The sequence below is a fragment of the Anas platyrhynchos genome, chromosome 35, assembly GCF_047663525.1.
Source record: "Anas platyrhynchos isolate ZD024472 breed Pekin duck chromosome 35, IASCAAS_PekinDuck_T2T, whole genome shotgun sequence".
In the NCBI taxonomy this organism is placed as follows: Eukaryota; Metazoa; Chordata; class Aves; order Anseriformes; family Anatidae; genus Anas; species Anas platyrhynchos.
Window position 1 is genome coordinate 4,284,098 of NC_092623.1, and position 12,669 is coordinate 4,296,766.

The window sequence follows — 12,669 nt, forward strand, 5'->3', positions numbered from 1 at the left end:
GCAAACAAAACCAGAGGAACCAGCGTGATGTTTATTAGTTTCCAAAAATACACGGTATTGTTAAGAACTTTTTCCTCCACTGTATAAAAGGATGCTTGGTTATTAGGTAACTGTTTTAGCTGTATGTACTGTGAGTTTTCTCATGTTCGGTGGCAGCTATGATAAATTATCCCCAGAAACTAGCTGCATCCAAGCTTGACTTAATGTTGTGCATATTTTCTCGACGTTGTTTGGTATAAACGTTTGCCTCTCCTTTCTGTAGTCGTCGCCTCAGAGCAGACTTCTGCTGTTTTGTCAGCTGACATTTTATCTTCCTTTTCACCAGTTCCTACAAATAAATAAACAATTCAGTATCAGAAGTTTTTTAACATCATTTAGTACTAACATTACCATAATGATACTGTATTCTCAGTACTAACATGAACATGTGGTAGTGAACCTGTCGAGAAGACCACCATGCGCTGAGCAGCTGGTGATCCACACCAGGGTTAACTCGAGTTTGCCCAGGCCTGCCCTGTGCTGTGCTGCCCATACTGTGTGGCCCCAGAACCCCCTGTGGGGCTGCACAAATCCCTTGGCCTGGGGCAAACTCAGCCAGCTTCTTGGGACAGAGGAGCCTGCAGGCAGCTTCCGCCTGGTTCCAGTGATTACCACTGCTCTGTGGTCTTGCCTTTATCTAACAGAGCAGAAAGAAGTTATAATAAGAACTTCACCTCTTCTCAACAGCAGAAATTGAGCAAGCAGAGTTGTTTCTTTGTAAGAAAATCATGTAATTATCTCAACTGAGTGAAAGGGGAGAACCTCTGCTACAGACAAGGTCTACAGTATAGCTATGTGGTTTGGAGTCAGGGTCAGGGCTCTAGCATTTGAAGGGGTGTACGATCACCTGTGCTATTTTTTTTTTCTTTTAGCGTTAGCTCTAATAAAAAGCATCTTAGGTGATATCTTGCAGAGTTTAGGTGCCTTTCATTCAGGAATCATAATGAACCAGTACTTTTCAGTGCAAAACATATGCCTTCAGCAAAAATGATAATGTCCTGTGCTTGCAGATTTGACAAACATCTTGTAAGTAGAAAAAGGACCAAGAGAGTTTGCTCCAGCACAAGGAGAGATCTCCTTGTCCTTATCACAACCCATGAATATTTTTTACATCATCATGTTTTCTCCCCCTTTTTCCACCTGAGGACAGGGCTAAGAGAAGCATGGAGGAGCTGAGGTACCTGCTGGTGCAAAATTACCCCACAATCTAGTAACATTTCTTTTGCATTTACCCCAATTTCTCTTGCCTTGTTTTTTGTTTATGATACTGTCAGCACATTAAGTAGTAAGTTGGTAGTTAAGTCAGGAACCAGAAAGAATTCTTTTGGCACTGTTTAAAAACTGCTGTGACTAATACAACTAAATTATGCAAATACAAGGTAGTAAATAAATCCAGGTACCCAATGCTGATTTCAGTAAGAATGCTGTAGTAATTACATAGTATTCACCTGAATAGTAGTTTCCTAAGCTTTACCACATGCAGGTTGACTATCAAAAATGTGAATAAAAAGAGTAGTATAAGATCTGTCTTTCTTTCCTCGGAAGCTTAGCAGAACTCAGTATTTAAACAAGAGCATTTTGGAAATTAAATCTGTGAATGCTCTTTAAAAATATTCCAGAAGAAATTCCTGAGGAAAGCTGGTAAGAACTAGTTTAAACTGGGCCACTGATGTTTTTCTTCTGTCAGTAAGACAATTGTCATCCTCTGCTTTTTATAGGCAGAGCTCTGAAAGAAGGCTTCTCTACTTCTCCCACTTCAGTGGACAGATGACTTCCTTCACAGTTCATACAAGGCTCGCTAGAAGAAACTTTGCAATACAAATACCAGATATTTTCACTATGCAAAAATGTAAATTCACAAAATACTACTGCTCAACCACAGCATGCAAGTCTCACTAGTCTCTCCATCATCCTAAGCCTGACTGTAAGCAAAATGAATAAACAAATCTATCATTTATTATTTAAATTTTTGCATAGTTTGCATTATTTCCTATAATTAAATTGCAGCAGTCCCTACAAAGATTTGTACAAGCACAACAAGACATTTTATTTTGTCTGGAATAGCTTATTGTCTGTAACTCATAAGGCTTTCTTTTTGGCACAGTCACCCAGCTATGACTGCACCTACTGCTATTACTGCTATTGTTTATACATGCCCATATGAATTCCTTCTGTGTGTTTAATCTGGAAACCTGCTTATGTTTTAATGTGTTTCTTCATTGAGAAAGCTATATAAACAACAGAGAAGTGCTAGAAGCAGTAACAGGCATTGGCTCTAAGCAGCTCAGTGGGTCTTACTGCAGTGCCTTTTCTGTTTTTCGTTTTGCAATCACGTTCTGATGTTACAAATAGCTCATCATGCATATCCTTTCTTTAGTTCTAGTATTCAAAAGTTCAAATAAGATTTAACAATGGGCAGAAACATTTTACTTAGCGTAAGAGCATATAAATGGAAAGATTACACAAAGTAAATTGACACAGGATGTTTATGTGGCTGAATCTCTTGAAAGCTGCTTCTGCTTTTATCTTTCTTTTAGAACAGAATATTAGGTACTTAAATGCCATTTGAATATTTTAACAAGTTCGATGTGTCTGCCTACAGAAAAAACATGTGTTCGCTAAACAATCAGGAAGGTTTCTACAGTGAGTGACCACTGCTACCACCTACTGGTGTACAGAAATATAATTTCAAATAGGGATCTATAGGCGATTCCAAAAGAAATCCTACACATTTAGGTTAGCAAACTGAAAGGGAAAAAATATGTATCGCATGGATCAGAAGCCAGGCGATTCCTAGCATTTATCCTAGCATTTATCCTAGCTCTTCTTTACTTCATTTCATAATTCAAGGCTAATTCTTTTTCTCCTTAATAAGGCACAAGGCCATGTCCTACAGTAAGAACAGGGATGACTAACAAAAGTCTCTCTTTCCTTCACACGAAGTCCTGTAAAAGTCTTACACAACTTGCAAACATGCTGTTCCCTAACACATTTATTTATGCATAAAACTGGCCTTTCTTCCATTTAAAATTTAGACACACTCTTTAAAATGTGATAGAGGTAGCCATACTGGATAGTATACTGAGTAGGGATGAAGAAAGATGTAAAATTCTGCCACAAAGTATTGATTTATGTAATGCTGAATGTCAAATTCATATTGCCAAAGACACCATGACTACAATGAATTCATATCTATGTTTCAGAAATGTGGTAAGAGATGTGTTAAAAAGACAGATGAAAAAAGGCCAAGTTAAATCTTTACTCACGCATGCAAATTTAAAATACAAAAACATTAATTATGGGCAACAGAATTGATTTCTAGCAACAGAAATGAAATTAAAGTTGCTAATGCCGGAGTAGAGCTTTTGTGAAAGAGCAAAGAACAACACATGAAGTACAGCACTGGATATAATTCACTTGTAAACATGTAGAAAGCATCAGACCTATTTTCTGTGAACATGGAACTACAAACCAAAGATGTACATAGTAGTAATCAATTAAAGACAGTTACTGCTAACTACGTATTTGTAAAAATATCTTCAACAGCTACGTCCTAAGATGGTATCAGAGTAAACTAGACAGTAGCAGTAATAATTACCGGTGGAATGGTTGAACAGCTCCCAACACTGCTGGCTGACGTACTTTTAGTTCTTGTTCTGTGCTCCGCAATATGAACCATACTGTCTTCATTTCTAAAATATGTAAATTAATGTTTTATTCCATTCAGTGAGCATCATGTTTCAGTCATTTTTTTGATATACAATCAAAAGTGCTAGCAGAACATTTGAGTACTACAGAAAGAACATTTACATTTGAAATATTAACACTAGTTCAAAAAACACATTTTATGACAGGAAGGATTATAGTGCAATAGCCACATACATACTACACAAAGTAGTGTAAGAAAAAGAAGCTTCAGAACACTAAAAAGATTAATTCAGATTCTGTACATTGCCTAGGCGTAGAATTTCATGAAAAAGGAAAAATTCAAAAAGAAAACAGGGTATATGAACTTTATATATGCATTCAGGTACATGGGGAGCTTGCAAACTAATAGTTTGAATTTTATATAAGAAGGGGTTAGCTTAAAGGTAAGAAGGAATTTCCAAGTGTGTCAGTAAAGGCATTAAAAGCCACATGGTATGACGTTCAGTAAAATATATTTGAATAATATATTCCAAAGAGCTTGTTCTTGCTAATTTCAGCCGAATGAGGGGCAGAGGCTGAGAAAGAGCACTCTAATTATAAACTCACTTGTCAAAGCTACTTAGCAGCAGCAGCGTTTTAATATAAAAAAAAAACTTTTACTCACATTATTACTAGAAATAAAGAAAAAAGAAGAAAATTTCACCACACCACTAGACAGTAAATATAAGTATTTACCTGTAAGGTCTCAATTCCTTATTTAAAGTTGACAAGTCAACCAGATCAGGGCATTCATCGTTGTCCTTATCACTGCTGCCCTCTGTCTGATTTTCAGCAGCATTGTCAGGTATTCTTTTGTGCTCAGAAAAACCAAGTGCACAACTCTCTGCATCTTCACTGGACTTCGAAAGCACAGACTGCCCTTCAACCTTTTCTAAGGCTGAACTCAACTCTGACATACTCAGTCCTTGTGAATTTTCACTACTTTCTGTGGCTTCAGCATCTTCACTGTGATAACAAGTCTTCAGAGGTTCTGCTTTCAGAAACCACTTCATATATGAAGTCTGCATTGTTTTCTTTATCTTGGCTGAGGAAGTTGGCGTTACTTTCAGCATCTTCTACAAATTCCCTCTCCTCTGTTGTATGATCATCCTCATCAGAGCACTCTGGGAAAAGCAGCTCATCATCTTCCTGCATTTCCTTTGTATAACCACTGGCAGCAATCTCTATGTCAAGAGAACTCTCTCTCCTGAAAGAAATAGAAGTGAGCTTTCTTTTAATATATCAAATCATTATGCTGTATTTTGGATTAAAAATACTATCCAGTTAGACTATAATTACCATGCTATTAACAAAAAGAGTATACTCCATTGGAACATAGGTAACATATTACAGTGCAGGGCTTTGGGTAGTTAGCAGAATGTAGCCTGACAGAACCAGACTTTCATACAAGATGATTCCATCTTCATAATCAGCACTTACTGAAAGCAAACAATTTGATTTTAACAAATATAATACTTAAATTATGCTTGTGCAAACAGAACGATGAAGGACATGTTGACACACACACAGACAATTCCCCTTTGAGAAAGGGCTCAGAGTGATATAAAACCCTTTTAACTGAATCAGCTTTGCTCTTAAAATATGTGAGAAAATTGTTTGCTTTTCAAAAGGGACAAGCTACAGTAGGAAAATTTTGAAGATAATATTTGAAGAGGCGGTCACCACATGTACTAGCATTTTGAAAATTAAATTTAAAATTAAAAACTAAGTTAATACTTGATCCCCCAGGACTGTTAAATATGTTTTTAAGAGTCAGAGAAACTAATTCTGCGTCACCGTAACATTTACGGCATTTGGATGTATCTCCTTCCCCTAGCTGCAAGAGGTAAGACAAAGGAGACAGCAGATTTTAAGACGTGCTTCAGTTTTTGGAAACCACTTTTAGTAACTGCCAGTGAAGAAAGTATGTATCCTTTTTACTGTAAGAATGACAAAAATATTTCAAATTGGCTCTTTTTCCCCCTGTTCACTTCTAAAATCATCTCTCAGAGGCATCCATTTTTCTCAGAAAACCAACGTAACTACCATAACATGGGGGAATTACGAGTCAGCTGGCATTTTTTACCTGATATCTTGGAATGATGGGAAGAGCTCACTCTCATAGTTGAAGCATTTCTTAAAAAACTCCTTAATGCAGTTAACATCCCTGTCAAAATACCTGTTTAAAAAATACAGAATTGTAAAAATGCAATAATCAAGGAAATTAAGTCTACTGGTATGACAAACTTTTACTCTACTTTCTTGCCTTTTATTTGAATATTAATGACCATCAGTGACTCAAAGTGAGAAAGTACACGTGTAGGTATACATACATAAATGCAGATTATTTCTATTCATTTCTTAATTGAAAGAAATAATATTAACTGAGAAGCAATTAATTACACATTTATCCTAAGGAGATTTCTACTCATTCATGAAACAAATTGCATTTGTAATGTATGGTGAAAACAGTAGAAAAAGAATTTGAAGCAGGCTTATGAAAACAAATCATGGTTGACTATTTGTTGTTATCAGCACTTAACTGGTTTATTTTGCATACATCATTTGTACGTACCATTCAGCATTTGGATGTGATGTTGATATCATCTGAGGGAAATCAATCATAGTGACATGATCATCATTATCCAGTATGAGATTAAATTCATTGAAATCCCCATGAATCAAACCATGATTGCCAAGTTTTACAATTAGATCCATTAATTCACTGTAGACAGCAGCAGGGTCTTCGATGTGGTGTACTTGGCATCTGGAAAGTTAAATAAAAAAGAAAATATCCTGAACCCTGAAGGAATTAATTTAAAAATATAGACAAGGCATATGAGTTACATCTGAGAGAATGACAGGGTCACAATTTGAGTCATAAGGGATCTCCAGAGGTTACTAGTCCAATACTCTGCTCATAGCTATGTCAATTCTGAGATTAGATGAGACTAATCAGAGCTCTACCAATGCGGGCTTGAAAGTTTCCAGGGATGGAAACATACTGTGCAATCTCCACCACACTGCCCTCATGGGGAGAAAGCTTCTCCTATCTCCAGGTTAAATCCCTCGTTTTAACTAAAGCCCTTTGTCTCTTGTACTCCTATCAAACACGATGGTTATGCTGCCTAATTTAAACAATGGATCAGCAAATTTTTATGTCTGGATTGTTTTAGGTAACTTAGGTCTTCTTGTATTCAAATGCCATTCAAATGTCTCACAAAAAAGTGTTTTCAAGACTAAGCTGGGGATAAGGCAAAGCCAAAAAAAAACAAAAAAAAAAAAGCTTAAAGCACTCCAGAATATACTCCAGCATAAACTCCAGAATAAAAGCAAAGTATATGTTTTGCCCCAAAAGTGCGCAGAATAGACATCACCTTATTTTTACAAGCAGAATAAATAGGCAGCTATCTTATTATACCAGGAGCTGTCAAGAAGCCGTCATTTACAGCTAATTTGTGATATATTTTGGCCTGAATGCAACACTGTAGTGTTATGAGAACATATCAGTTGCACATACAAACAAAACACAATGGAATTCAAGCAGCTCTGTAATAGGCTGCTGTTGAATATTTTCATATTAACAGCAAAATTAATTGGTGACATTTCTTATAGCCAGAGGTCTGTATCATAAAATATATCATTTGTTCTTTGAATTTGGAAGTCATCTAAACTGGTATCTTCTGAGATGCTGATCACCTGAAATAATTTCTCATCTAGTACAGCATCTCCTTCAGGAAATGCTTAGTTAAAATTGCAGAACTGGGATAGCATGGTAAGCCTCACCTGCAATGCCCACATGTAACTTTAAAGCTTTCTGTCTACAGGACAGATGTGGAACTATTTAACAAAGGCGGGGAAACGGGATAGAATAAAGTCTTCAAAGGCACTTCTTCAATGTAACTCTTCAACTGTATACTTTGGGATTAATTACACTGAACCTTTGTTACTGTACATTATACAGAGTATCAAATAGCTATTTTGCATTCTGCTATGGAAACAAAACAAGCCATTCATTCACATACAAAATTCAACATTTTTTCATGTTTCTGGATGTTGAAAAACTGAAGAAAAGTAATCTTCCTTGAGCAAAAAACAGCGTTCAATGCACACAAATACATAAAATAAAAAATAAAACAAACAAAAAACAAACACCCCCAAAAAAAATCAACACAGAAGTTCTACAATGGCAACTGTACAAGTTGTAATCCTACCTGAATCTTTACCACAACATGGATCATGAACTGGAGCTCAGAACGTGGAGGATACACAACTCAATACTGAATATTTGATATACTGAATATATCAATATTGAATATCATTGAATAGATAACATATAGAACATAAAATTTCTGTGTAGAAAATGGTTGTAGCACTAACCTCTGTATCAAATTGCTCCTCTGATGTATTCCGTACTTAAAAAAAAAAAAAAGTCTATTTCCACCAGTCTTTTTGGACAAAGAGAGTATGTTTTTAGTTTTCCTTCTCTCACCAATTTCTCCAAATATAATGAAGCAGAACCCTAGCTGTTCTGGGCCTGACTTTATTCATGCTTTATTCAGCATGATCAGAACTAACTCACACGATAAGGAAAAACGTCATCCCTGCTGTCTTACTGAACCTATCGTTGTTAGGGTTTCTGTAAAACAGACTTCAAGCTTCCAAACTTATTAAGGGTAGCCATCAAGGAGTTCCATAATAACTGCATGCCTGTTGTAGTCTACAGGTTTTGGAACAGGAAATCCTCTGTCATACAAAGCCTGGAAAGAGACAACATATTGAAAAAATAAAAGATAACCATTAAGAAAACATTACATACCTGACAAACTACAAATATAAGATAAGCAGTTAAGCACCATTGCGGAAGCAGCATCCTACACATTATTCAACTGCTAACTGTAAAAGTCAAATCATGTGCTTAAGGAGGAAGAGCAATCTGAACTTTCACTACTAACTATGCTTCTGTATTTTCCAGAGTTTAGTTATCCTGCAGGTGGCAGGAAAACACAACGGGATAGAAAAACAGCAGAATCGTATCTGGTCTGTTAGCTTAAGAAACCACCAGCAGATAATTGGGAATAGGGTGTTAGAAAAAGGTTCAACAGTTCTTGTAAATACAGTTTGGCCTGGTCAGGTAATCCACACTCAGTCTCAGTAAGGCAAAAGTTTCTTCTTAAATATTAATATCCAGTATTACACTACATTAAAGATTAACTAAAGGTAGGTCATAGTATTTTGTAGCTCTGTTAGCTTGCTCTAACCATATTTACCAAATCATTCACTTGATTCACAGAATGGCTCAGGTTGGAAGGAACCTTAAAGACCACCTGGTTCCACCCCTTCTGCCATGGGCAGGGACACCTCCACTAGACCAGGCTGCTGAAAGCCCCATCCATCCTGGCCTTGAACACCTCCAGGGATGGGGCATCCACAGCTTCTCTGGGCAGCCTATGCCAGTGCCTCACCATCTTGAGCACAGAATTTCCTCCTAGTATCTAATCTCAATCTACCATTATTTTAATTTAAAACTGTTACTCCTTGTCCTATCACAACACTCCCTGAAAGAGTCCCTCCCCAGCTTACCAGTAGGCCCCCTTAAGTACTGCAGGCTGCTATTAGCATTCCCTTAAGCCTTCTCTTCTCCAAGCTAAATAACCCTGACTCTCAGCTTTTCTTCACAGGAGAGGTGCTTCACCCCTCTGATCACCTTTGTGGTCCTCCTCTGGGCCCACTCTAACAGCTCCACATACTTCTTGTGCTGGGGGCCCCAAACCTGGATGCAGCACTCCAAGTGGGGCCTCACAAGGGCAGAGCAGAGGGAGACATTCACCTCTCTCCACCTGCTGGCCACTCCTCTGTTGATGCAGCTCAGGAGGCTGCTGGCCTTCAGGTATGCAAACAAATACTTCTGGCTTATGTCAAGCTTTTCATCCACCAGAACATCCAAGTCCTTCTCTGCAGGGCTGCTCTCAGTGTGCTCTCCTCCCAGTTTGAAACTCATCGCTTACAGACCTAACAAATACTCTGTAATTATGTTTGTGGAAGTGATCCAAATTGACAAGACTAAAATACTAGTAGATACTTCACGAATTTTCCCTAGCATATAGTCTTTCCTAAGACAAGGTTAAGTGAAATGGCAATAGTTTATTCACTGCCTTTATTAAGACTCAGATGACTGGACAGCTTCACCTGAAATTTTATGGAAATTGCTTCAGTTCCATACGACTTCCATGGCAAAGTTTGATTTTGTCACTTGAAAGTATACAAAATGCATCAGCACTGTCATTCTCTGAAATGTATACTTTAAGTCCACTAAAAAAAAACAAATAAAAAGCATACATCCTAACATATACTGCAAATATGAAGTGATGAGAAGATAATCTGAGAAGTACATTCCAGACTATTACATCGTTGTTAATATGGTGCAAACAACCACCTACCTTCATGTAGGCAAACTCTTTCATTGCTGCTAGCCGGGATAAATACAGCCATGACATTTTGTGCCTGTGCTTATGGTAGTCACGCTTATTTTTCAGGCTGCGAAAGGAAGTTCTTCCAAGCCTGTGCAATTTCATTGCAAACTGCTGCTCGTCTTCATTTGCAACAATATAAATATCTAGGAGAAAAAACAGCAGCACAGATCTGAGAAATAAATGGTATCTGACAGGTATATAATGCAACAGTGCAGTGAGAAATCGGTTACTTGACTTCTTGTAACTGCTATTTCTGGAATAGCAAAGTCTACTACACTTCTTTTAACAGAAAAGACAACCAAATTTGTATATTATGTATTACAAATCTTAACAAGAAGAAGTCATTGGTGAAGAGATTATGCTGCTCCACTAGTAGAATATCATAGAATCATTACGGTTGGAAAAGACCTCCAAGATCATCTGGTTGAACCATCCATCTGATCTGAAACATATTTCAGACTAGGGGATAAGAAGTAACTTAATGGCACACTAGAAAAGACTTCTCTTGACTGGACAGAAAACTCAAGGTACCTCTTACTTTAAAACAGTGTTAGCAATTGGCTATGTTTCATTTTTACCATTTGTCCCCAATAATCCTCTTTTTTTTTTTTTCGTCATTTTTTAATGACAAAAGACATGCTGTGCCAAATTACAATCAACATATGAGCATGAGAAACCAAGATAGCACTCCAATAGTTTGGACTGTATATTACTTTTTTTTTTTTTTAGGTGGGATGAAACATTTGATGTTAACCTTTTTGACAGAAGGCTTCAAAATTCTTTGCAAGTCACAAGACAACTGTCACCTGTTTGCAAAATACCTTTTAAGGAACCATCCAAGAATTGTACAAAATGGTCAAAGTGGAACAACACTTGTGAAAAAAATCAGATGTAGTCAAGACTCACACAGAACTTGAAGTGACCATAAATTTTGGTGTTTGACAGATTAACTGATATGACTATCCAAAGGTAAATTCACCAAGTTTCCAACAAATTAACAAAAATACAGACCCATTTCTTCTAAAAAAAAAAATTATATACTGAAAACACTTTTTTAAATTACCTGATTCTTTGCCAACACCCATCTGGTTTCCAGCAGAACTGATGACTTGCCGGGAAGACAGAGTTCTCAAGGCAAGGTAATCATATCCCGCATTAGTTAACCGATAGCCCTGGACAGCTAGGAAAAAATAAATTACACAACATTTCATTCCATATTATGCATGTGTTTCTTTTAAAAGAAGTTTCATTTTGGTCTCTCTTTTTTTTTTTTCCTGCTTATGGTACACAACACTCAAATAGTATTTTCACTGTTGGCTAGTATCAACCCAACTTGACAGTAAGTTTAAATTCGTGCAAGCCTTTTGAAAACTAACTGGATAAAAAGTAGACATTTTGTTAGCCCCTTGGTAACGCAGGCAGTGACAATGGTTCAAATTGCATAGGATTACTTTGAAAGATGATTACTTAGGAGACACGGCAAGGATTCAGGATTGTTTCAAAGACCTAAACCAAACCTTAATGGTCTGAAAAACGGAGACAAAAAGGAGATGAATTTCATGAAGACTCCCACATTGTGCTTGCAAAGCCAGATGCAAGTGCAAGACTAAAGGAAATCCAACGCTACTAACAGAATGGGACAGAATAAATACTACTTTAGTGATCGTTCCTGACCGGCTGAAGGTATAAGGCTTTTGCAGTCCGCTCCAGTTTGTCTGCTGTAAGACTGTAACACATTTGGGCTGATCCCTATGTGAACTTAAATACTACCTTAGCTAACAATTATTTATTTTATCCACGAATTTGGACGAACGAATCCATGAATTTCAGAAATCACCAACACCATTTGTTGCTGAAGGAGTTCACATTCCCCAGCTAGCCCCAAGGCGAGACGGGGCTCACAAACGCCCCGGATACCCGAATGACCAAGCTACCGCACTTCTGTGGCGCTGAAGAACCGGGAGGGCCGGGAGGAGGCTCCCAGCGCAGGCCCCACACTCACTTTTGGTCCGCTCGTAGGCCAGGAGCTTGTGCTTGGCCAGCTCCCGCAGCACCTTGTTGCAGCCGCCGTGCTTCAGGCTGGCGATGGGCGCCACCGGGCTGCCAGGCACGATCTCGTGGTTCTTCATGCCCATCTCCACCTGCCGGGGGGCGAGAGGGAACGGTCGGCGGCATCAGCGGGGAGGGGACGGGAGGGGAGGGGGGGAGCTGCGCCTTCCCTTCCCTTCCCTTCCCTTCCCTTCCCTTCCCTTCCCTTCCCTTCCCTTTTCCCTTCCCCTGTCCCCGTCCCGTCCCGTCCCGTCCCGTCTCACCGCGGTGAGCACCCTGAAGTGCTGCCCGCTGAGGTACCGCAGCACGGCCACGTTCGGCTTCCCCACGGCGGCCGCGCCCGCACCCCCCTCACAGGGCTGGCCGGCCTCACGCGGACGCACCGCGCATGCGCACGCCCCCCTCTCCCCTACCTCGCCCT

At 38.6% G+C, this 12,669-nt stretch overlaps 1 protein-coding gene across 3 annotated transcripts; it reads right to left on the reverse strand.

The window, feature by feature from the left end:
- Positions 1-10: 10 nt before the first annotated feature.
- Positions 11-12,669, reverse strand: LOC140000908 (serine/threonine-protein kinase RIO2-like). Of its 3 annotated transcripts, XM_072032014.1 has the most exons (10): positions 12,512-12,668; positions 12,202-12,340; positions 11,263-11,379; positions 10,167-10,342; positions 8,107-8,486; positions 6,302-6,493; positions 5,813-5,905; positions 4,423-4,933; positions 3,638-3,731; positions 11-328 (listed from the first exon to the last, which is right to left on the reverse strand). In XM_072032014.1, the coding sequence occupies exons 2-5, from the start codon at positions 12,332-12,334 to the stop codon at positions 8,397-8,399; spliced, it is 516 nt and encodes a 171-aa protein (XP_071888115.1). In that variant the 5' UTR covers positions 12,335-12,340; positions 12,512-12,668; the 3' UTR covers positions 11-328; positions 3,638-3,731; positions 4,423-4,933; positions 5,813-5,905; positions 6,302-6,493; positions 8,107-8,396. The 3 variants fall into 3 exon arrangements, with proteins under 3 accessions (XP_071888115.1, XP_071888117.1, XP_071888116.1); XM_072032016.1 differs by lacking the exon at positions 8,107-8,486 and having other exon boundaries at positions 12,512-12,669; XM_072032015.1 differs by lacking the exons at positions 8,107-8,486; positions 11,263-11,379; positions 12,512-12,668 and having other exon boundaries at positions 12,202-12,222.